Source organism: Xenopus laevis, chromosome 1S (genome assembly GCF_017654675.1).
Source record: "Xenopus laevis strain J_2021 chromosome 1S, Xenopus_laevis_v10.1, whole genome shotgun sequence".
Lineage (NCBI taxonomy): Eukaryota > Metazoa > Chordata > Amphibia > Anura > Pipidae > Xenopus > Xenopus laevis.
The window spans coordinates 19,172,875-19,197,838 of NC_054372.1; the positions used below are offsets into that span (position 1 = coordinate 19,172,875).

Genomic DNA, 24,964 nt, shown 5'->3' on the forward strand with positions numbered 1-24,964 from the left:
CGCAGCTTTCCTATGACTATTTTAACTGCTTCTGCTTATTTCCCCCCTCCTCCCAAACTTTGCAAAGTGAAACAGTCTCTACAAGCGTATACCTTCTGCGTGTTAAAAAATATATTAAGAAGCAAGGGACAGAAGCAGCGCTGAGGGAAGTCGGTGCGGTGACATGCCGGCAGATAAGAGATAGATGTATAAAGGAATTGAATGTGACAAACATAAATCAGAAAGCAGATGCAGCAATCTCCGGAATGTGACTAAAAATGTTGGCTCGACAGTTTACTTTTCAAAGTTTTTACAGCATCATAACTATTGCAATGGCTGGAATAAATTGCCTCCAAACACACAGAATCACTCTCCTTTTTATTTCTTTTTTTTTTTTAACACCCACTTTAATAACCAAGCGAACAATATTTCCTACATAATTAGGTAGAGAATGTCTTTAAACAAGAGGGGAAAAAGAGATTGTAAAGCTGTAAAGTAGTAAATATCATATTCCGAGATGTGATGTTTCCATGGCAACCTAAACTTGCTGCCCTCGTTAGTGTAACCTAATCCTGCTTTGAAATTATTGTTGCCCCGCCCCCTTTCCCCAGCATGGTTGATAATGGAATCATTGCACATAAGAACTTAATGTATGAACAGCAGGAGGCCCCCAATCCTTGAGCACACGGGCAGATTCGGGGAGATTTAGTCGCCTGACGACTAATCGCCTCTTCTGCAGGGAGACAATCTCCCCGACCTGCCTTCCACCTGCTAAAATGAAAAAATGCCTGCGGCGCTTCAATTCCCGAAGTCGCCCGAAGTTTCCTCTTGCAAAGTGAATCAAAGCATTGTCGCTTTCTCATTATAGCAGGGGAAAGGCAGTTCGGGGAGATTGTCGCTTCGCAGAAGAGGTGATTAGTCGCCAGGCGACTAAATCTTCCCGAATCTGCTCGTGTGCTAAAGCCTTAACTGTGTAAATTTGTGAACAATTAAACTATAAACTTCACATATCAATTTGATGGAGGGTTTTTTGCAAATTTTTTTTTGAGGTTGTAAAGTTTGAGGGATCTGTGGTCCCCGGCAAAGGGAATGCTGAGGCAGGTGGGTAATGCCTATTTATTATCGCATACCATTTATGGAATATTAGGACGGAAATTCTCATTATTAGTGATACAAGATTTATTTAGATGGGTATGTAATCAAAATATGTAAGATCATATGGGGTCGCTTATGCAGAATCCTAGTGCAGAATTATGGGAAGGCCCCTGGAGGTCACTGCACAAGTTCAAGGCAAGGTGCTGGAATTTAACTACCGGTATTATTAATTTTAAATTGTTACATGGGGTTGTTCAGCTAGACATGGAGAGAACTAAAACACCACTGGATGTGGAAGTGGATGAAAAAAAAGGTCCTGTTGGGAATCTTATACCACTGGCGTTCAGCAAGATATAGTTGGCTAACAACACTCAGCAAAGCTGGCCATAATAGTTGCCAATTCAGGTTTGAAAATCCAGTTCTGCTAGGAATGTATTGGTGCCTTAATACAGTTCCTGTCTGATAGGTCTTCGTAGGCCTGTTGTATGATATGATCTCAGGGGGTAATTATTGCATTAGCATTGACCCATCGAATGGCCAACTGGGGCAAATATCCACTAGTTTGGCTATACCTCCCAACTGTCCTGTTTTAGAGGGACAGTCCCTCTTTTGACAGCTCAACCTGCAGTCCTTCATTTGTACTGGATTCTCGATTTTCTCTGCACTGAACAGCCAGAAAAAGAAACAAGGTTTCTAAATTAATTGGCTTTTGACAGAGAGCCCAAAACAGCCACAGCAGCCGACAAGATACTTTTGTAACAATTTAGAGATAAGCAAACAAGTAATTGTAACAATATAAGATAACAGGTCCCTTGGGAAATGTTAGACTTACAGCTTAAGGGGCAATTCACCTTCATTAGCAAAACTGTAATAACTGGGAAAAAAAACACAGAAATATGTTACATTTTATAACCTGCCAAATTTTGTAAAATGAACATGTTAATTAGGGGGTGTGGCCACAAAACAGACGTGGTCAAAAAATTTCACCATATGTAACGAAAAAAAAAACACCAAGACATATTTAACTTTCAAAGTCTTTATTAAGAAAAAACTTACCGAAACTCCGCTTGCACTGCTCTTCAGAAAAGGCGACAGGGCGGCGATCCATCATGCGGCTCTCGATTATATAAATAAATTTGATTTTACTGGTCCTTTAAGCATTGGGGGAAGCATAAGACACATAATCTAATTGATGTTGACAAGGCAACAAAAGTTTAAAATCTGGTGACGGTTAACATTTCTATTTCAAAATCTTGGTACATGCTCCTAATTATTTTCCTTCCATTTCTTTTAATTATAGTAGGGAAATTGTGACACCTAGTGGAATAAAATGTCATTTAGCTAAGAGTTATCTTCAATGTGGTCCCACAGTATTACAGATACAAATTATCCTTAAGGGCTAAACTACATGGGAGGTTTTGTAGGATGAAGTCAGATGTAGTTTCATGGGTCAATAAATTACGAGACTGATAGAAAAATCTTATTTAGGATGGTTGGATGATAATTGTGCACCTTGTTTTTTTGCATAGGGCTAAAGGGTTAGGCCTGTGACTGGGTCATTGCATTACATTCACCTTTTCGGTCTTTTTCGTGATTGGCTGAAGAGTAGCACCCCCCCCCCCCCGATGCTACCACTACATTAATTATTTATAAGCAAGGACAGAGCCCTGTTTACCACTTGTATCGGTGTAAATCTGTACAATTACATTCAATGTATACACCTATTAATAGTACAGCACTGAACAATATGTTGGTACTTTATAAATACAGGTATAGGATCTGTTATCCGGAAACCCATTATCCAGGAAGCTCCAAATTAAGAAGTCCCTTAGACTCCATTATAATCATATAATTCACATATTTAAAAAAAAATTCCCCTGTAATAATAATAATAATTAAAAACAACAGTGCCTTGTTCTTGCTCCCAACTAAGAAATAATTAATTTTTATAGGGGCAAAATAATCCTGTTGGGTTTATTTAATGTTTACATGAGCTATAGTAGACTTATGGTATGGCGATCCACATTACAGAAACTTCCCTTATCCGGAAAACCCCTAAGTCCTAAACATTCTGCATAACTTGTCCCGTCTCTTCTCCTGCTGGGTGCCATTCTTGACCACTAGGTGGTGCATGGATAGTAAAAAAAAACAAAAAAAAAAACAGTGCAGACAATTTCTAAGATACATTTAATCTGTTGAATGCTGAAATTTTCAGTACTCCTGGCTTGAGGTAACCTGCTGTTTGGAAGGGTGCAGGGATGCCGGGGTGTCAGAAGTCATTGTCTGTATATTATGAATAGCGTGTCAATCCCCTCTGCTTCTCACTACATAATGTATTTAGGATGTGAGGATATTGTTCATTTAAGTCACTGTACCATTATTTTTCATGCTTATGAGAAATGCTTCAAACCACCCATGTCACTTCCCAACCCTGTAAAGTGCAATTGCCTGACACTGAGGGGCATATTTATCAAGGGTCGCATTTTGAATTGAAAAAACTTCGAAATTCAAATAGACCAACCGAAATTAAGTTGAAGGTTTTTCTTTGGTCAAATAGGTCCGTTTTCGATCGGATAGGTCCGTATTCGACCAAATTTGAATAGTTTGAACCGAAGTAATAGTGCATTCTATCAAATTTGATTCAAAGTTTTTCCCCAAAATTTTTTTAGATTTTTCAAAGTCCACCAATTGACTACAAACAGGTTCTAGGACGTCCCCCATAGGCTAAAACCTTTCTAATCGAATTTGAACAATTCCCTAGTTGAAGTACACAAAAAAAATGTAATTAGAAAATTGTCCTCGACCTTTGATAAATCTGCCCCTGAAAGTAACGGCAAGTACTAGCCTATTAATACCCATGCCAGTATATTATTCAATATCCAGATAATATTAAAAGAAAAAGTGCCCTGAATGAAAGCACATGGAGCAGGAACAGGTGTACTTCTGAGGTCAGTCATTCACTGCTCCATCTTCATTAGCCAAGGTCCTTTTCATTTCATATTTTTCAGAAGTTGCCACAGGCAGATTGGGGCCTTCACTGGTTTTCTCTAGAGCGTGAGCCGAGTCGGACGGGGAGTAGGCCAAATCTAGTCTGGAAGTGGGTGGGCCAGGACAGGAAGTGGGTGGGGTTAAGGTGGGAAGTGGGCGGAGGCAGGGAGTAGGCACGGAGGATGGGGATCCTGGGCCCCTCTGAAGATTTTTTTGCAGGGGGGCCCGGCACACTCTAGTTACGCTACTGCACATTTGGGCTACTAACTGGCCAATCACGGCACTTATTTGGCACCCCAAAAACTTTTTTTATTCTAGCGTTGCTCCCCAACTCCTTTTACAAGTGAATGTTGCTCATGGGTAAAAAAAAGGTTGGGGACCCCTGGCCTAAACCTTTAAGTGAATAGGAGGCAACATCAGCAGTTTTGGTTATTTCTCCAATTGTTAAAATACAGGATGCTTTCTCCACCAGTGTGTGCAGTTGGCTTGAAGCAAAGCAGGCGTAGCTGCATAGATATATGGAATTCCTCTGTTGCAGGCAGCTAAATCTGTGTCAGGGGAGCTGGTATCTTATTACCTGTCTTGTTCAGAGCTCACAATGAAAAGGCACATCAGCTTATGGGTGGATACTGTCATCAACTTGCAGGGCACAAATACTGACAATTCAGAGTTAAAGGGAAAAAAAAGATATTGCTTAAAACAGCTTATATGTAAAACCCTGCTTCATGTAAATAAACCATTTTCATAATAATATACTTTTCTATTAGTATGTGCCATTGGGTAAACAGAAATAGAAAACTGCCATTTTAAAAAATAAGGCCCCCATGGATCAAGCCAATTAACAGACAGAGTTCTGTCTTTTGCTTCCTCACTTCTTCCTGTTACAATTAGAGCTGCAGTATTTCTGGTCAGGTGATCTCTGAGGCAGCACACAGACCATCACGAAATGGGGGTTCAAGGCAAGAGATGTAAAAGGACAATATTTACTTAAATATATATTCCAGTTTGGAAAGATTCTTTAATATGCCACTTAATTTGATATAAATCTGTTGCACAAGAATTCATTTTTGGGGTATAGTTTTCATTTAAGTACCAAAAAATAGATTTGTTCTCTTAAAAAAAAAAAGTACAGTGCACAGGATTATGCTTGAGGAGTACTATTACAGGTATGGGATCCATTATCCAGGAAGCCATTATCCAGAAATCTCTGAATTATGGGAAGGCCATTTCCCATATATTAATTGAGAGCAAATGAGGTTTAATTAATGCTTAAATAAATGTTTAAATACATTTTCTAGTAGACTTAAGGTATGGAGAGCCAATTTATGGAAAGATCAAAAAACCCTGAGCATTTTGGATAACAGGTTCCATAACGGTTATTGATTCCTGAGGAAAAAAGCATATTTCCTCATTTCCCATTAAAAATAATCTCCGGTGTGAAACAAATAACCCCATACAGGAGTGATTTCACACCGACACAGAAAATAGAAACGTCAGAAGGCATTTTAGGTTTATAATAAGGTTACAGCTATTTAATCAAAGACAAAGTATCCGTACATGAAACAAGGGAAGGCAGCTATGAAACCAACAGGTACCATGGGCTGAGATACAATACTGCGGGCTCCCGCGTGGGGTTAAAATGATTCCGATTTTATGGATGAGCTGGAACCAGTTCCGTTTTTCCTTTCTCTGTTATCACTTGAATGAGACTTCCAGACTGCGGTCTGTTTTGTCCGGTGATCCAGTTATAAAAGGTTCTGTGTCCGGAAGAAAAAAAAAAAATGAAATCTATGTTAGTAAGTTTTAATGTGAAAGGAATGATGACAATGGACCTGGAGGTGTCAAAAAGATTACATTTTATTGTGGTTGTAATTTGAGTATTTTGTACAAATGTATAGGGCCATGTTTTGATACAGAAACCCAAAAGCTGTTATATAGGGTGGCTGCTTCAGTGGGGTACATGGGTGTCTATAGGGAGAAAAAAAACATTTAATTATTTTTAGTTTTTTTTTCATGTACATGCCCTTAGCTCATTGCAGGCCACTGGAGGGGGTGGGCACTCCTCTTCTATAATCTCCATGACATGTACAGGTACAACATCTCTTATCCAGAAACCAAAAATTTCCTATTAACAGAAAGGCCATCTCCCGTAGCATATAATTTGATTATTTTTTTAATGATTTTAATTTTCTCTGTAATAATTAAACAGTACTTTGTGCTTGATGTTAACTAATCTGCATTAATCCATATTTCTGGCAAAAAAAATCAGATTGGGTTTATTTAATGTTTAAATGATTTTTAACAGGCTTCATTTATGGTGATCCCTTAAGATCCTGTTAAGATTCCTTATAGAGCAAAGCCCCGGACCCCAGCATCCCAGATAATGAATCCTAAACAGATATAGCATCAATTTTCTGAAATGTGTTGGCGCTATATAAATACATGTTATTAATAATAATAATAATATTGCCTAGGGTATTTCTGTAATTCGGATCATCATACCTTAAATCTACTGAAAATTATTCAAAAATTTAATAAGACCAGTAGGATTGTTATGCCTCCAGTATGGATCTATGCAGCGCAATTACCAACAAGCACAAGCTAGTGTTTTATTATTACAGAATTTTTTTTTTTTATTAAAATTTTTGAATTAGAATTGTAGTATTTGCTTGTAATTGAGTCTATAGGACTTTCTGTAATTCTGAGCTTTCTGGATAGCAGGTTTACAAATACCTGTATTCCACATTATGCATGAGTTTCCTGGAGAGGATATACAGAATTGCATAAGCAGTTGGAACTTTAAAAGAATAATTGAGTTCATTCTGAAATTACCAAGTGCCATTAGTAACATTCCTATCTCCCTTTAGGATTACGGACAGTTACATCGTTTTTTTAATAGTTCTGCAGAAGGAAGGATTTTTTAAGTTGAGGCTGACTTACACTTAGGAGTAGATTTACTAAAGGGCGAAGTGACTAACACTGGCTAAGATCCGCCAGCGTTACCGCTTTCAGGGACTTCGCCGATTTACTAACGGGCGCAGGCATCACTTTGCTAGCGAAGGAGATAGATGTTAGTGGTGATTTGCACTCTATAGTCGCTAGGCGACTTTTCACTCTGGCGAATGGACGTTACTCCCACATTCACTAAGATGCGGATTTTACTAAACGTTAACTCTTTCGTCAGACTTGCCTTCACCAGCTCAGACCAGGCGAAGTGCAATGGAGTGCATAGATCTTCCTCAATCTTCTGTTACTTACAACATCATTTTTGAGTGGAAAAACTTCTAAGTTCAAAAAATGCTGGTGTGTTTTCCTTTTTTTTCAGAGTGATGGGCTGCAAAAGTCTTTGCATAAATTTGCTAACATATGGCACCTAAACTATACAGTGGGCTCATGTGTAGGGGATTATAACAACTCTATTGACTTTATGAAGGTTCCCTTGGCATGTGTAGTTATCAGTGTAAATGTAATGTATTAGATGCAGCAAGGATATCGAATAAGGGGTTGCCGATTTCCCTATCACTGTGCACCAGGAGGAGAGAATTGTGGTGTGCGGTCTATTCCTAATTGTTTTTAGATGCAACATAAAGACGTCCATTCAACTTTAAATTTACCGCCGTATGCAAATTAACCTGAGCGCAAGACCTCTAACAAAGTTGCTCTAGGCAGAATGCCAGCGCATCTTTGGTTTGATTTTCTCGCATTGCCAAAGTAACACTAGCAAAAATTCGTCAGCCGGAACAAAACTTCGCATCTTAGTAAATTTACGTTGTCTGCGCGAATTTTCGCCCTGCGAAGTGTTGTGATGGCTGCGAATTTTTGCCGCTTAATAAATTTACCCCATAGGTTTCTACATTTCAAATCACACCCCAGATGCCATATTGCTTTAAACACATATGCTATGGCTACAAATTCCCTAGATTTGATAGCATTCAGCTAACTTAAATAACTTAACTCAAATGATAAAAGTGTCAGATACATCTTGAAGAAGGTGGTCTCACTAGCCCTAATGTTCCTTTCTATGTCTTAGGGACCACGGTGCTAATTAGGTTACCTGGAGGGAGCATGCTGTGCAAATACTGGGTAGCGACTGCCATGGCTTTCTTGAAGCTATAACATATAGTCTTTATTCATATTTTTCAGATATAACACAAACACATATCCACATACACAATATATAGATATACTGTATGTATGTGTTTGTGTGATATATATATATATATATATATATATATATATATATATATATATATATATATATATATATATATGGATTATATTTAAATTATAATATGGTAGATACCTGAAATCAATAGACATTTTGAATCTCAGACCTCCCAACTGTCTCTTTTTAGGAGGGACAGTCCCTCTTTTGACAGCTCAACCCGCAGTCCCTCATTTGTACTGGAAAGTCCCTATTTTTTCTGCACTGAACAGCCAGAAAAAGAAACAAAGTTTCTCACTTAATTGGCTTTTAGCAGAGAGCCCAGAACATCTAACAGGTGCAAATAAGATACTTTGTAACAATTTTGAGACACAAAAAAACTGTTTAGATAAGCAGAAATATTTTTAAACTTTCATAACCTGCCAAATTTTCGAAAATGAACATGGTAATTAGGGGGTGTGGCCACAGAAAGGGGCATGGTCAAAAGATTTTGCTGTTCTATGTGCAAAAAAAATTTTTGTCCCTCTTTTTACTTCTAAAATGTTGGGAGGTATGGAATCTCCTTATCATGTTGGTGCCTACTAATAAAGACATATGTAATATAAGGCACTACGTTTGCCCAGGAGCAGTAACCCATGACAACCAATAAGATATTTGCATTTAAACAGGTCACTAGCAAATGTTACCTGCTAATTGGTTGCTATGGGTTACTGCCCCGGGCAAACTTAGTGCCTTTTATTACATAACCCCAACAGAGCGCAATAATTGTTTCCTATGTAGCAAATTAAAACAGGTAACCTGAATTAGTTCAGCAGCCCCCCAAACAAAGCAGTCTTTCCGGAAACCAAATGTGAAGCCAATAATGAAACACACACAGACTGTATTGTACTGCTGACAGATAATAACCAGATAGTCTTTACTCACTCAGCGATAAAGTCTAACGGTGTCCAGGAGGTGTAGTCTGCATCAGGCATAGAGGCTCTGTTGGCAGGGGTATCCAAGGTAACCCTACATGGAAAGAGATAAGCTTATTAAAGTGATCTCTGTACACACAAACAAGCTGCCTGCTAACATCTTATCTGCAGCCGCACTTAAAGGGGAACTATTGTGAAAATGAAAATTTAATATAAGCTTCAGCATACCGAAATAAGAAACTTTCTAAATACAATCAGTTAAATATTCTGCATCATTTCTGAAAATAATCAAGTTTATCTTCACTATTCCTCTCTCACCATCTGTTTCTCTTCATTCTGTCTTCATCCAGGAGTTGCACAAATCCTGCATGTAGAGAGACAGTATTTCTGGTGATTTTAATAGAGTGAGCTCTAATGCATCTTCTAAAATAGCCCCATAAGATATATTGGATCTAACTGTCAATTAATATCTGACACCCAACTGCTGCATGAAGACAGAATGAAGAGAAACAGATGCTGAGAGAGGGATAGTGAACATAAACTTGACTATTTCAGAAACGGTACAGATTTTTTAACTGATTATATTTAGAGAGTTTCTTATATATATGCTGAAGCTTATATTAAATTTAAGCTAATATATTTTAAAGGCAACACTAAAACGGCTACAGAATGTTTATGGAACCCAAATTAAGATTTATAAATGTAGATTTGATTATTAAGAGATTTTAACAATATTAGGCTTTATAAGGCTTTGATTTCACTGCCTGTTGCAATAGGTTATAGACACGCAGCGATTTTAAAACTACTTTTTTTGTTTTAATCCCATCATGACTTTTTCCTAAAAAGATAAGAGATTTTACTGCATTCCATCAAAACCTTTTGCTTGGTTGCTATGGGTTAACAGATGTAGAGCAAATGCTCATCTGTCCTTAACCCCATCATAACTTTTTTAATTACAGATGGAAGAGATCACGCTGCCCCAAATTTGCATCCCATTGTAACCTTTTAATTGGTTGCTATGGGTTACTAGAACATCTGCACCTGTCTTTGCATTAAAGGAAAACTACACCCCTCAAACAATGTAGGTCTCTATAAAAAGATATTGCATAAAAAAGCTGAAATGTAAAACCCTATTTCATGTAAATAAACTATTTTAATAACAATATACTTTTTTAGCAGTATGTGCCATTGTGTAATCCTAAATAGAAAACTGCCATTTTAAAAAATAAGGGCCACCCCCTGGGATGATAGGATTCACGGTGCACACAAATAAACCAAACATGTTAGGTCACATGAGCCAATTAAAAGACAGAGTTCAGTCTTTTGCTTCCACACTTCTTCCTGTTACAGTTAGAGCTGCAGTATTTCTGGTCAGGTGATCTCTGAGGCAGCACACAGACCATCATAAAATGGTTCAAGGCAAGAGATGTAAAAAGGGCAATATTTATTTACTTTAATATATATTCCAGTTTTATAAGATTCTTTAATATGCCACTTAATTTGATATAAACTATCTGCTGCTCAAGTATTCATTTTGGGGGATAGTTTTCCCTTCATGACTTCCTTCTATTAACACATAGAACAGGTCTTGCTGTCCAAGGTTTGGCTTCCATTATTATATTTTGCTTGGTTGAATGGGAATGCCCTTGTTTTATTCTGTAAAAAAACAAGGAAGCCATATATTGTTTTATAAATGCATAATCTGCCAGTACATGTTGGTACAATATGCAGCTCCACTCCTTGTATAAAGTGGAATCTAATGGCATAGACATTATAGAGAGGCAGAATCGAATTGTCTACAATGTTTAGCTGAGAGTCTGATCAGCATTCAGTTCACATCCCAGAAATCTCATAATCCAGAGAAGTAAATGCTTCCTATGAATGTACAGCCAGGCTTGTAATAAACATAAATATAGATCATTTGTCTCTGTTTATCGCTTTTCTGCTCTGCAAATGTAAAATCAGTTGTGTCTGTATGAAGCAACAAATGAGTACACGGCAATTGCAATAAAGAGAATTAGCCGACGTAGGGAACTTACGGAAGGACGGCCACAGCTGCTGACTTGGCTGGCATGCCGCTCTTATCCGCACCGAGACTTTGGCACAGTTGGTGAACTGCTGCTTTGGACATACCATAAGCACTCATTCCTGCAGAACAAAAACAGTAAGTCAGTTATTCCAATACAATGTGCAATCATCATTCATTTCTATAGTGCCATCAATTTACACAGCACTTTACCGTAATAGATTATAAAATAAGAAGAAGAGGCAAGAACTTACAATCTAAATATAATGTATTTTATAGACAGTTAACGGTTATAAATATAATATAATAAAGGTGGTATACAGTCCTGTACTATGTAATAAAATCTGAACCTCATTTCATGCAAGGCTATGTCATTTTGGGCTTCTTAAAGAGGAACTATGCCGTAAATTAAATTTTAATATAAGCTTCAGCATAACTGAAATAAGAAACCTTTTAAATACAATCAATTAAAAATCCTGTACTGTTTCAGAAATAATCAAGATTATTTCACTATTCATCTCTCAGCATCTGTTTCTCCTCATTCTGTCTTCATTCAGGAGTTGGGTGTCAGATGAATGATCCAATATATCTTATAGGGGGGGGCTTCTTTTGCTTAGAAGATTTATTAGAGCTCACTCTATTAAAAAAGTTATTTTGTTAGATTTTGTTTGTACTGGAATCAGTTATTTGAGTGAGCATCTGATAGGAAAGGGAGCCCCCCTATAAGATATTGGATCATTCATCTGACACCCAACTGCTGCATGAAGAGAATGAAGAGAGACAGATGCTAAGAAAGGAATTGTGAATATAAACTTCATTATTTCAGAAACAATATTTAATTGATTGTATTTAGAACGTTTCTTACTTTAGTATGAGGCAGCTTTTATTACATTTTCATTTTTGCGATAGTTCCCCTTTAAAAACACAGAACTTAAAGCACCAAAAACTTCCCCATATGATATTGCCATAAAAGTGCAGTGGTTTGTTTGATCTGTCGAAACCTGAGATCAAATCTCTTTCCAGTTGCATAACTAGTTGCAACCTTTTCCGAAATTTTTGCAGGTTGGTGGGGGCAGGGACAAAAAAGCCGTGATGTAAAAGGGGCGGAGTTGTGACATAAAAGGGGCAGGAGAACAATCCAGGGAATTGGAGATGGGCCAAGGGGTTTTGTTAAGAGTATTACAAATTTACTGGCAGCTACAGTACATTGCCGGTAAATTTGTAATACCGGCCCCGGTCTTGGCAGTTGTTTTAGAGGCTAGGCCGGTAAAATACCGGCCAGGTGGCAACCCTAGCCGGGCCCCCTGCAAAAAAAATTTCATAGGGGCCCGGCGCAATACAATGCCCAACCTCCCTCCTGTCCGCCCACTCCACGCCTCAACTCCACCCACTCCCCGACCTGTGACCACCTACTTCCCACCCCCATCCGCCTACTCCAGCCACCTGCATCCCCCTTTCCTGATGCAGGTAAAAGATCCAGGGAGGGGGTTATTCTTTTAGCTATAGAGGAAGCAGCTCTGCTTTTGCTATAGTTATGCCACTGTCTCTTTCATTCATAGTTATATCAAAGTCTTTCCTAAGCAGCAGTGCAGTAAATGAAAACAAAGCATTGGAAGAAAATTCCACTTGAAATACAGGCCTGTGTTTTTAAAACACATACATGGTGCTAAAACTAAAAAAAAGGCTAATCCACAGTTATAATAATATCTGGTAACAAACAAACTTAGTGTTGCCAGTCCATTAGCAAATGTATACAAAGAAAACAAAGATGGCGCCCGTGAATTCCGCTGCGCTACTCTGCATGGAGAGGTCTGTGCGGCAATCAGCGGGACTTTTTAAAAAAGTGGACTATGCGGGGGAAAGCGGGAAGGGGACTTTATTTTTTGAAGGGGTTTAGTTCTACTTTAAAGGGCATGTAAAGTCTAAAATAGAATAAGGCTAGAAATGCTGTATTTTGTATACTTAATATAAACATGAATTTACTGAAGTCAAAGTTGGCTACAGGGGGTCACCATCTTGTAACTTTGTTAAACATCTTTGCAAGACTAAGACTGTGCACATGCTCAGTGTGGTCTGGGCTGCTTAGGGATCGTCATAAACAAAGCTGCTTGAGTTCTGCATGGCTGGGAAGTAAGACGGGGGCTCCCCCTGCTGTTCATAAGTATGATTGTTTCCCTGCTCAGCAGTTAGGGACCATCTGACAATTCCTATCCACAGCAGTAAATGACGGGAGAATTTCACTGCATACAGTCAGGTTTCTTATAAAAACGTTACACATTTTTTAATTAAAGTATATTTGAGATAGGTTTCTTTTTCATTAAAGAAAGTAAAAATGGGATTTTATTTTTTTGCCTTTACATGCCCTTTAAGGGTTGTTCAAATTAATTTACTGTATAATGATAAACAATGAATTTAAGACCATAAGTTTCCCAAACAGGAGTCAGGATCAAAGGACAAAGTGCATGGAGAGAGCAGTCAACACACTGGGAAGGGTAAAGTTCTCTGATCTGTGCCTGCTGATAATAAGATTCAAAGCAAAAGCAGCTGCAGGTACTCTGATTCATTCTTGGTCTTCTAAATAATCCTGTGCCCATATCCATGCCCACAAGTCCGAACTAATATTCTCCAGTACACAAGGGTTAAAGTTTTCACGAAATTGAAAACGACTGGTTTATGGGCCATGTTTTAATGACACAACATAATAAATACAAGCTTTATCCATAGCACTTGGTTGTTTGCATCACATGTGATGAGAGGTGTGTGTATATAAATGTGTGTATAAATGTGTGTATAAATGGATAGTAAACCAAACTGCAGCTTGCCTATATGCAAACAGATGATCTGTATCTATGTATTTTATCATTATTGCCATAGCAAGCACACAATTGGTACAGTAAGAACAGCTAAATTATATGTTACCAGGACACACCGATTTCTAGATTCTATTTTAGGCACCTAATTTGAACAAAATTAAATATGTACAATAAAAAGCATGCCCCCATTTATTTCCACACTTTAAATATATAGCATCTGTTTGCTTTTGCCTGCAATGCAAACAAAGCTATTGAGTGTTTGAACTACCCCGGAGCAGATGTTGGAGCCATCAGCCATCAGCTTTAGTGAGCTGGGAGCTGTTTGAACAACAAAGTGCAGAAGATTAAAGATGATCTTTATTATACACATGATATATTAGGCTGTAGCAGTGCATTGCACTACAGGTATAGGTTATCCGGGAAACCCGTTACCCACAGAGATTCGAATTATGGAAAGGCCGTCTCCCATAGACTCCATTTTATCCAAATAATCCAAATGTTTAAAAATGATTTCCTTTTTCTCTGTAATAATAAAACAGTAGCTTGTACTTGATCCAAACCAAGATATAATTAATCCTTATTGGAAGCAAAACCAGTCTCTTGGGTTAATTTAATGTTTACATGATTTTCTAGTAGACTTAAGGTATGAAGATCCAAATTACGTAAATATCCGTTATCCGGAAAACCTCTGAATTACAGGTCTTATACCTGTATTACAATTTAATAGTCCTCCGCATCGGTACCATATGATGCGAAGCCCACACAGACACTTGTGATGTGTCATTTACATACCTGGGGTTGCGGATAATCCAGCTTTTGCCCCAGAGAGTGTCAGCAGTCCCCCTTCCCTTAAGTGCTTTGTTGCAAGGTGACTGGATATGGCTGACGTCCAGACACTCTGCTTCCACATCTGGTCACAGCTCTTATAAAAGGCTATTTGAAGAAGATAAAAATGACAACATCTGATTTATAGACTGTCCAACAGCACACAGCAAGGAAAAATAAGACAGGCGTTACTTAACTTAAAGCACTGGAACCTCAAAAGGAGAAAGCAAGCTTGTGTCAATATCTTGGGTATTAAACCTGCAACTTATAAACCTACATATTATAATACTTACATATCATCAAGCAGCATGAAAGTCACATTTATGATACAGGCGGAGCATCTATAATATTGAATGCTTGGGATAGTGGGGTATTTAGGTACATGCTTTTTCCAGAGAAAAGTCTTGCAACGAGCCATGCAACATTGTTACTCAGTGGCGGAACTACCGGGGGAGCAGGGGGTGCCACTGAAATGCGGTGTGTACGGTGGGGGGCGGGGGCCCGGCTGCGCGTCACGCACCAAGGCCCGCCTCCCTCTAGTTACGGTACTGTCATTACTGCAAAACTCACAGCCCCCGGATTTACAAACAGGGTGCCCCAAGGCTGTCTCTGCTCATCTCCCCCTCTCCATCCACATCCCTCCCTTCTGATTCCCCCTACGCATCCACATCTCCCTCCCCTTCCCCCTCAGTGTCTCTCTCCCCTCCCCGTCAATCTCCCCTTCTGCTTCCCCTTTAGCTTCTGCTTCCCCCTCCGCGTCTCCCTTCCCTCCCCGTCCGCCTCCCTTTCTGCTTCTGCTTCCCCCTCCGCGTCTCTCTCCCCTTCCTGTCCACATCTCCCTCCCCTTCCCCCTAAGCATCTCTCTCCCCTCCCGTCTGCCTCCTCTTCTGCTTCCCCCTCCATGTCTCTCTCCCCTTCCCCAACCCTTCTCTCTCCCCTTCCGCCTCCCCTTCTGCCTCCCCCTTAGCTTCTGCTTCCCCTCCGCATCCGTGTCTCTCTCCCCATCCCCCTCCCCTTGTGCGTGCGCATATATACACATATCTTGAATATGCGAAATTGCACATGCGCAACTAACTTTAATGCAGCAGGGCGACATGCTGCCCCTGAATTTCTGCCGCCCTAGGCCTGGGCCTTTGTGGCCTTGCCACAAATCCGGGCCTGAAAACTCAACATGGCAAAATCAAAGAGCTGTGGCAGAGAAGGGGTAAGGTGCTTACTCTTTATGTTTAAATTACACCCATGTTTAGATTTATGATATCGTCTAGGACAAAAGAAATTAATCAAATTGCCTGAAATGGAAGTGTGAACAAATGTTGAACTTCATGGACGTGTGCCCATACCATGATACCTCTTCTAATAATAATAATAATAAATCTATGAAGGGGTAAAAGTGCAAGGCAGAAAAATAAATTTTTCCCAAGCTTTAACACCAGTAGAGGAATTGTGTGAGTGTTATTGCAGGAATAATACTAAATGACCATGTGGTTAAAGGCATCAAAGTCTCCACTGAGGGTTTGGCATTTTAAGTAAAACCAGATGATGAGCAAAAAAAGAATACAGGGTTAATTAAATCCAGTGTTTTCTTTGGCACATCTGGCAGCAGAAATTAAATTTAAGTAAAGAGCTGACTCACAATGAATCTGGCAATTCTGCTTTAGGGGAAACATTCCTCCCCCCAAAACAGAGCAAAGTTTTCTCATCATGGCCACTAGAAAAATATGGGAGAGAGATAAGGGAATTCTACAGGGAAGAAAGATCAAGCATCGGGTTCTTAAACAAACAAAATGCATTGCTAATTGGATCCCCCCTTCTGCCCCCTATCTTGTACGTCATTCAGGGAATAGTGATGGTTGCAGGCCATATTGGGGCCTAGTACTTACCTTCTGCTTTATGGCAGGGGGCGTCAGGTGCAAAATTCAGCAAGACCCCAGACACAAGTACTGTACGAGTACTAAAGTGCTGCACTTACAAACACATAAAAGGTATAGAATATCTAGTACAGGAATGGGATCTGTTATCCGGAAACCCATTATCCAGAAAGCTCCAAATTACAGAAAGCCCATCTCCTAGAGACTCCATTTTATCCAAATAATCCAAATATTTAAAAATGATTTCCTTTTTCTCTGTAATAATAAAACAGTAGCTTGTACTTGATCCCAACTAAGATATAATTAATCACTGTGCATCATGACCTGGATAAATGAAGACCTTTATAGGATCATTTTAAATAAATTCTGGTGTGTAGTGAAGACAGGAGCTGAAACAAGTGCTGCTGCCTGAAGACACCCATAGAAGGTTCAGCAGTGTCATGCAGCTAAATGCCTCATCTCATTATATGGGTACAGGTATACAGCATAAAGAAGTGCTTGGTAGCACTCTGGGGTTGAGCCTTTTTTAAATTATGAATTTATTGTCTCTTTACAGAGACTCAATTAGCTATGAACCCGCTATTGGGGAGTAAGTGTGCGATAATAAAACTACATACTTTCAAAGACTCTCCAGATTTTCTTGTTATTATATTGGGGAGTAACCAAGAATTTCTATATACATTGGTGCAGTTAGAGCAGAGCATGACATGGATTTAGCAGATGGGGTGATAGGAGTAGTAAATACGTATTAGACAATGGGAAACATTAGTTGCAACACAGAATACAATCCTTATACAAGTCTTATGTCATTTTACAGGGAAAAAATGGCCCCATCTAGTAAACCATAAAAAAAGAGTGCAGTTAATACTAAGGTGGTTTCACCACTAGGTCCTTCATATAGGCAAAAATTTTGTCTTAGTCTCGATCATGTTCCTCAGTGGTTGATAAATAAATAGAGGACAGCACTTACACTTTGCCTTTGCAGATCCACCTGCCCAGCCCCCGGCCACACACAGGATTGCATCAACCTTTTGGCCACCTAAAAGCTCTTCAACTGCTGATGTGACCTAAACATAAAAAAATAGAAACACCGTGATTTTGGAATATGACAGCACAGACACTGACAAAGAACATAACATACAGTAATTACAGCTACAATATATTCTATTAGCATCATCCAGTTGGTCAGGATATAATGTGATATAGTAACTATATCCTAGTGGCATCATCCAGCACTTCACTAGTATCTGCCAAATGGTACAGTTTGTGTAAGCAATGAGTAAACTGCTGGGAGCCGAGGAGCACCTGCCCTGTGTGTACAGTATATGGGTACAGAGGGGGGTTTGCATCATTGCACATGTCTTTGGGTGTGGGTTGGGGGGCCAAGCCTCTTCCTACAACAGGACAGCCAGTGCATTTGCCTAGTGCCTCAATGTGTGTGTGTGTGTGTTGTCAAATCAGAATCAAAATGCAATTTATAAATTCAATGTAGGAAAGGGAATCATTTATATAGTGCTTTTCTCCCATGGGACTCAAAGCACTTTTACAGCAAGCAAGGCGGGATAGGAGCACTATCAAACGCTGATCACTTAAAGGGGTTGTTCACCTTTAACACTTTGTCAATTCAGTTGTTATTAGATTGTTCCCCAGAAATAAAAACTTTTTTTTTTAATTATTTATTTTTTACTGTTTTTCCAAAAGTTTAAAGTTGAATGGTTCGTGTCTCTGATGTTTCAGTCTGGCAGCTCAGTATTTCAAATGCAGACTCTGAACGGTTACAATTCTGCAACATTGAGTTGATCCATGTCTCAGCAGCATCTCTGGAGTATTAGCAACTAGTGTATTAATTCTAACAGCTGCCAGTAATGAAACTCAGAGATTCTGCTCAGCTGGGACAAACATAACAAATGTATCAACTACATGTATCCATTTATAACAGTTTAGAGGGTCGACGGCCCCTCCCAGAGCTGCTTCAGAAGGTGAAAAACGACACTTTATACTTCAATATTAGAAAAACGACCACACATAGAAAATAGAAAGTCATCGGAAAAAGTCATTATTTCTGGTGATCTATCTGAAACCAACTAGTTGTTTGAAGTTGAACAACCCCTTTAACCTCTAGGCCAGTTCCCATTTACAGTAAAGTACTGTCCTGCATCAAGTCAGGTACCCAAGCAGGGCCGGAACTAGGGGTAGGCAGAGTAGGCACGTGCCTAGGGCGCAAAGCTGGGAGGGCGCCAGGCATGTACCTCCTCTGTCGCCTACCCCAAGTCCGGTTCCCTTCTCTGCCTGACTCGATGTAGTTTTCGCGTTTTTTGCGCATCTGCGCATGCGCACGCGCACACTAAATAGGCGCTGCGACTGCCGGGCCTGCCTAGGGCGCATGCCCAGCATGGCCCGGCACTGTACCCAAGGAACACCCACAATGTGATTGGGACTGGGCCGGATTATACTTTTTGTGCCCACTGTGCAGGTGGCACGTTGGTACGTAATGAGATACAGTGGGGTGGACTACTGGCGGCCAATCCTGGGGTAAACTAAAATACCTATGCTTCCCAATGTAAAAAACCATTATGTGATGCCCCTTCCAGTAGACGCAGCATAACTTCCATTTCGCCTGCAATTGCTGCGCGGAGCAGGTTGGGAGAAAATCATTGGACATCAAAATGCACGTATGCTGAACTGGGTAAAGCTTAAGCTCAGCGGGTCGGGGTTGGGCACGGGTCTTTAAAAACAGACCTGTACAGGTCTCTACTGTAAAGCACTGCGGAATATGTTGGCATTTGAAAATGTATTACTAAAGATAAAAATTCACCTTCCTATTCTGCATCTTATATGACCTGCAATTTAAAATGCCATCTTGTTGTTGGGGTCAGTGAACCTGGCGACCAAAACACCGATTTATTGTGTGGGTTTAGTTTTATTGTTCTTCTTAGTTACTATTGCTTATATGTATATTTAATCTTTGCCCTGCATACATTCTACTAGCCTTTAGAGCAGGAGTCCCCAACTTTTTTTTACCCGTGAGCCACATTCAAATGTAAAAAAGTGTTGGGGAGCAACGCAAGCATGAAAAATGTCCTTGGGGTGCCAAATAAAGCATATGATTGACTATTTGGTAGCCCCTATGTGGATTGATAGCCTACAGGAGAGTCTGTTTGGCCATAAACCTGTTTTTTATTCAACCAAAACTTGCCTCCAAGCCTGGAATTCAAAAATAAGCATCTGATTTGAGGCCACTGGGAGCAACATCCAATGGATTTGGGAGCAACATGTTGTACATGAGCTACTGGTTGGGGATCACTGCTTTAGAGTAATGGCACAAGCTTTTGTTCCGCTTGAGGCCAAAATACTGAGTCAGGGCAACAGAGCTGTACTAAGGGAGCACAGAGGTGCAATTCAGTAGAGTGGTCACTCCAGAGGTACTAACTTAGGTACGTGGGCTCAGTTCTCCTTTAAAGAGGCTAGAAAATAAAACTGTGTGATACAAGGTGTGTGTATAAATGCTTCGGTTCTTTGTTTGACAGCCTATGCTACCTCCTGATCAGAAACCAAGGAATGTGATGCAGCCTATGGGCAGGCTGATTTAGGAAGCTATAAAGTTATAGTGCTATAGTATTTCCACTCTCTACCTCCTAATAATTTTAAAGGGATAACAGCTCAGGAGCATGTCCCTAGTGTGCGGATGTTACATGGAGAATAGTGGGAGTAACATACCAGAAGCAGAGGTAGTTAGTAGCTAATGATATACAGGTACATTCATTTTATAATGCCAGCTCCCTGGAGTTACATTAAAATAAAAAGAGAATTAACACTCACCTGATCAGACTGCTCCGTGAATGAATCTGACAGTTTCACCACAATGCTGGCACTTGCACTGGCATTTTCTGTAATACAGATGAAGCCACTTGGATTTGTGAGTTAAATGCGTCATGACTCAGAGTTAATTGAAGAAACTGTGTTATCTAAAGTTATCTTAACTCATTTAATGCATTTAACCTTTTCATTAGCATACCAAAGCACCATTGTTCACAATGGTGAATGCTTTAATTAGATGGGATGTTGTGACACAGTTTTCTGTGTTAAATGAGATAAATGGGATATCTGTGTTTAGTTATTCTGTGTCAAACAGACAAACCAAAGTGGCTGCATCTGTATCTATAGACGCCACCCACTGTGAGCGAGAGAGACAGAGACAGCGATTGATAATCTAGGAGGGAAAACTTTTCATTTTCACATTTATTCAACCACTCGGGGCTTTCCAGCTGTTTCTGAATTACAACTCTCCTGACTTGTCATGGGATCTTGTGGTTCAATGACAGCTGCGCAGCCACAGGTTGGCAGATACTGTTTGTTTGGGTAATGACAGGTTACAAATAGTGACATTTCGTTATAATAGAATAAAGTATATAACATTAGCAAGACAGGTTTAACGTTATAAAACTCCAGCAATGTTTAGGGATAAGAAAGTAGCACATACACTGCCTACAGATAAGAGTAAACAAACAGCTTAACGTAGCCATGCCAGGCCCTGTGTATTTACCCATTGTTTGGATCTGAAATACTCCACACACTTGGAGCCCAAGGCTCCCCTTCCACCATAGACCAGCACTCTCTGAGCTTCACTGGCAGCTGCCATTCTGTATGAATTCCTGGGTAACAGTGCTCTCCAATTTGCAGCTCATGCCTTACACCCCCCTTCTACAGTATGGAAACTCCCTCCTCATTGATGTCATTATCCCTCCTGGCCATTCGGTGCTCCTCTCCTTTCCCTATTGCTCTGATGTCACCAGCTGCTCTGTGCTGATTGGCCAGAAGGCTCCCACCACTCGCTGTCCTGCTGCAGCTGCACTGCTTTCTGCATCTTGCAACTGCTACGCTGTGTCTCTCTTGAATGAAAGCATTAGTGCAAAATGTTCTAACTGATGTCTCCCAGCTGCAGGGTTGCCGGATATAATTTTCTGATGCAAGCTATTAAACAAGTTAATTAAACAAATTGTAAATGGCCATGGAAACCTGGCTGGCAGGGGATGATGGGAGTTATAATTCAGCAATAGCTTGAGATAAGTGTCAAGTTTGTCTCCCCTTCCACCGGCTGCAAGACAGACTTGGTGCTGGTCATCTACCACAAGATGGTAAATATATAATAATATAATTCATAAATATATAATAGAAACTGAAATAAGAAACTTTGTAAATATAATTAATTATATATTCTGCATCATTTCTGAAATAATCAAGTTTATCATCACTATTCCTCTCTCAGCATCTGTTTCTCTTCATTCTGTCTTCATTCAGCAGTTGGGTGTCAGATATTCATTGACAGTTAGATCCAATATATCTTATTGGGGGGGTTTCCTTTCCTAGCAGATGTATTAGAGCTCATTCAAACAGGTGATTCCAGTACAAACGCAATCTAACAAATAACTGCCTTTTGCACAAATTCTGCATGTAGAGAGACATGATGTCTGGTGATTTTAATAGAGTGAGCGCTAATACAAAAGGCAAAAGGAGCCCCCCTATAAGATATATTGGATCTAACTGTCAATGAATATCTGACACCCAACTGCTGCATGAAGACAGAATGAGAGAGGGATAGTGAAGATAAACTTGATTATTTCAGAAACAGTACAGCATATTTAATTAATTGTATTTAGAAAGTTTCTTATTTCAGTATGCTGAAGCTAATATACATTTTTCATTAGTTCCCTTTTAACATAAGTCAGTTATTTGCTCTGTGTTGTCAGGAGTTACTGCAGTGTCACTTTGATAAGGCCCAACACACTGGGGAAATCCTTCCCATTTTTTCTTTTTAGGTAACTTCACTTTTTTTTTTATTTTGGTTTTATTTGATCACCCAGCACAATAGAATATTGGTGCCCATCCAATTACAATAACAATTTTGCTATTCATTCCTACCGCTACTATTCTAAATCCCAGCATTCCTCAGTAGCAATTGTTGAATTTCGGATTTGTAGTTCCCAACAATGGAATGACTACCAGTTAGGCACCCAGGTGCACCCACTGTGCAAAACCTCTGCATACCCATGATGCTTCCTCTTATTATTGTTCCACGAAAGTTGAGAACAGAAAGGACGCTGAAGCAGAATTACTGCTGGTGTGTAATTTATTATCCACACGACATGTTTCGGGCAACATATGCCCTTTTTCAAGTGCTTATTATTGTGGATATGTCTGGGCACTATACAGTCATTTATTCTCAGAATAAGCCCTAGTGTTGTGACTGCTATATTAATCATTTTAGGTTGATCTTGTGCCTTAACCTGAAGGTTTTGTTCTCTAGAGCTGTTTATACTAGTGACTTGTATTTCCCAGCAAACTTAATCCAGAACATGTTCCAGTTTTTTTAGTTTTATAATAATTGTCTATCATCTAATTATTACTTGTGTCTTGCTAATTAATAACACTGCATATCAACAAATTACATATAAATAAAGTCATTGATATATAGTATATAAATAGTTCAATACTGTAGTGTTTATATCCAATAACTGGGATTATCTTTATGTCACTTTGTCACATATGGAAAAGCTGATCAGTCTTTTTTCATTGTTTATGTTTCGATTTAAACAAAGTAAAGTTTACTTGTCGCACCTTTATACTGTATTTGTGTATATTCAGAGCCCTTGTCTGATGGTATTCCCTAGTAATAAGTACAAGATAAGTTATATCACTACCCATGCTTTATTGTTTTTTTTATCCATAAGGTCAATGGCACATTCGAACATTCTGGGAATCTCTCAATGGCAGTTGCCTGGTCCTGTGCAGTAAACTCAGGTGAATAAGGGTAGGATTACACTGCAACAAAATGCCAGCATCAAATCAATTGCAACAGAAATAAGGTAAGTAATGGAAATGTCGGATGAAGTCGAAGCGTTGATCCGGCACGATGCGACTGTCGGATGCAGACGCAGTGTGCAGCCTCTGCATCCGACAGTCATGTCGCAGCAGATCAACGCTGCGACACCATCCGACAATGCATTCACTTACCTTATTGCAATATGACGCTGTTGTTTTGCTGCAGTGCGTCGGATCGCGCCGAAAACATCCATGTAGACCTACCCTTAAAACTGAATTTTTAGCAACAATTGCCTGACCTGTGAGTTTCCATCCAGGCAATGGCCACTGAGCTCAATGAGAAGCAATCTTTGTGTTTTTAGGCAGCAGAACTATTAAATGCAAAAACTGCAAAACAATTGATTCTTGTGCCGTTGCCTTAAGACTTATTCTAAACTTCATTTTGGTACTGATTATTATTAGTATCAGTCAGATCTAACTACATATTTTAGTTTTGTGTGGGCACATGAGCATTTTGCATCAGCTAGAATATAATGGGGCTCATTTATAAATGGAAAGCAAGGAGCAAAATGCAAAATATAGACCCCAGGTCTCCTGGCAGGGTTGCCACTTGGGCGATATTTTACCGGCCTGGCCAGTAAAAGTTATGGCTGATCCCAATGTTATTAATAGGGAAAAAAGATGAATATAAAGGAAGGCCGGTATTTTTTTCCAGGAAAAGGTGGCAACCCTACTGGCAGATGGAATTCTTTGCTCCGGCAGAACATAAGGCAAACATGGCATAAAGAAGGGGAGACTTAAACCTTTCACTGGCACACAAGTCTGTTGCAGCAGGGTGAACTATAACAAGCAAGGGAAAGTTGAGCTCACCACTAATTTTTAAAAACATTAAGCGGGGGTGCAATGAGGCTGTGACCACAAAATTCACATAGACAAATACAAGAGTCAACCCATTCTCAATATATTTAAGACATTGAAACATTTTGTGTCTTAAGCTACTAAAAATGCCTTCCCCTTTAAACAAAACAGGGATTGTTTGTCCATATATTGCAATATATTTAAGCTGGCCAACTACGTCAAAGTCATCCCATATCTGGCCAGTCCTACGCTTAATTTTATCTGATTCATTAAGATTTCTATTGCTTCATTATACATTTTACAAAGGGACTAAGTTTTACCTGCAACTTACCTGCTGCTTTCAAAGTAAAACTCCCAAACTTGGTTGCCCTTTTATTAGCCACCTGTGCTTAAATATATTGTAATATATAGATAAACAATCCCTGTTTAGTTTAAAGGGGAAGGCATTTTTAGTAGCTTAAGGCACAAATCAATGTCCTTAATATATTGATAATGGGTTGAGTGCAGAGGATCTCTTGTATTTGTCTGTTGGAACAGGGTGAACCTTGCACAATTTTATTTGCAGAAAGTGCACTGTTAGCAAATAGTATTGTGCCAGGGATCACCCTGCTTCA

General features: G+C 39.5%; 1 protein-coding gene across 2 annotated transcripts; it reads right to left on the reverse strand.

Annotated features, from left to right (window-relative positions):
* Nucleotides 1-5,565: 5,565 nt before the first annotated feature.
* On the reverse strand, nucleotides 5,566-21,365 carry qdpr.S (quinoid dihydropteridine reductase S homeolog). 2 transcript variants are annotated; one of them, NM_001096335.1, is given in 8 exon segments: nucleotides 5,566-5,819; nucleotides 9,152-9,235; nucleotides 11,181-11,289; nucleotides 14,773-14,913; nucleotides 17,644-17,740; nucleotides 20,493-20,568; nucleotides 20,831-20,847; nucleotides 21,217-21,365. In NM_001096335.1, coding segments are annotated over 8 exon segments (726 nt in total). In that variant the 5' UTR covers nucleotides 21,313-21,365; the 3' UTR covers nucleotides 5,566-5,713.
* Between the last annotated feature and the right edge of the window lie 3,599 nt (nucleotides 21,366-24,964).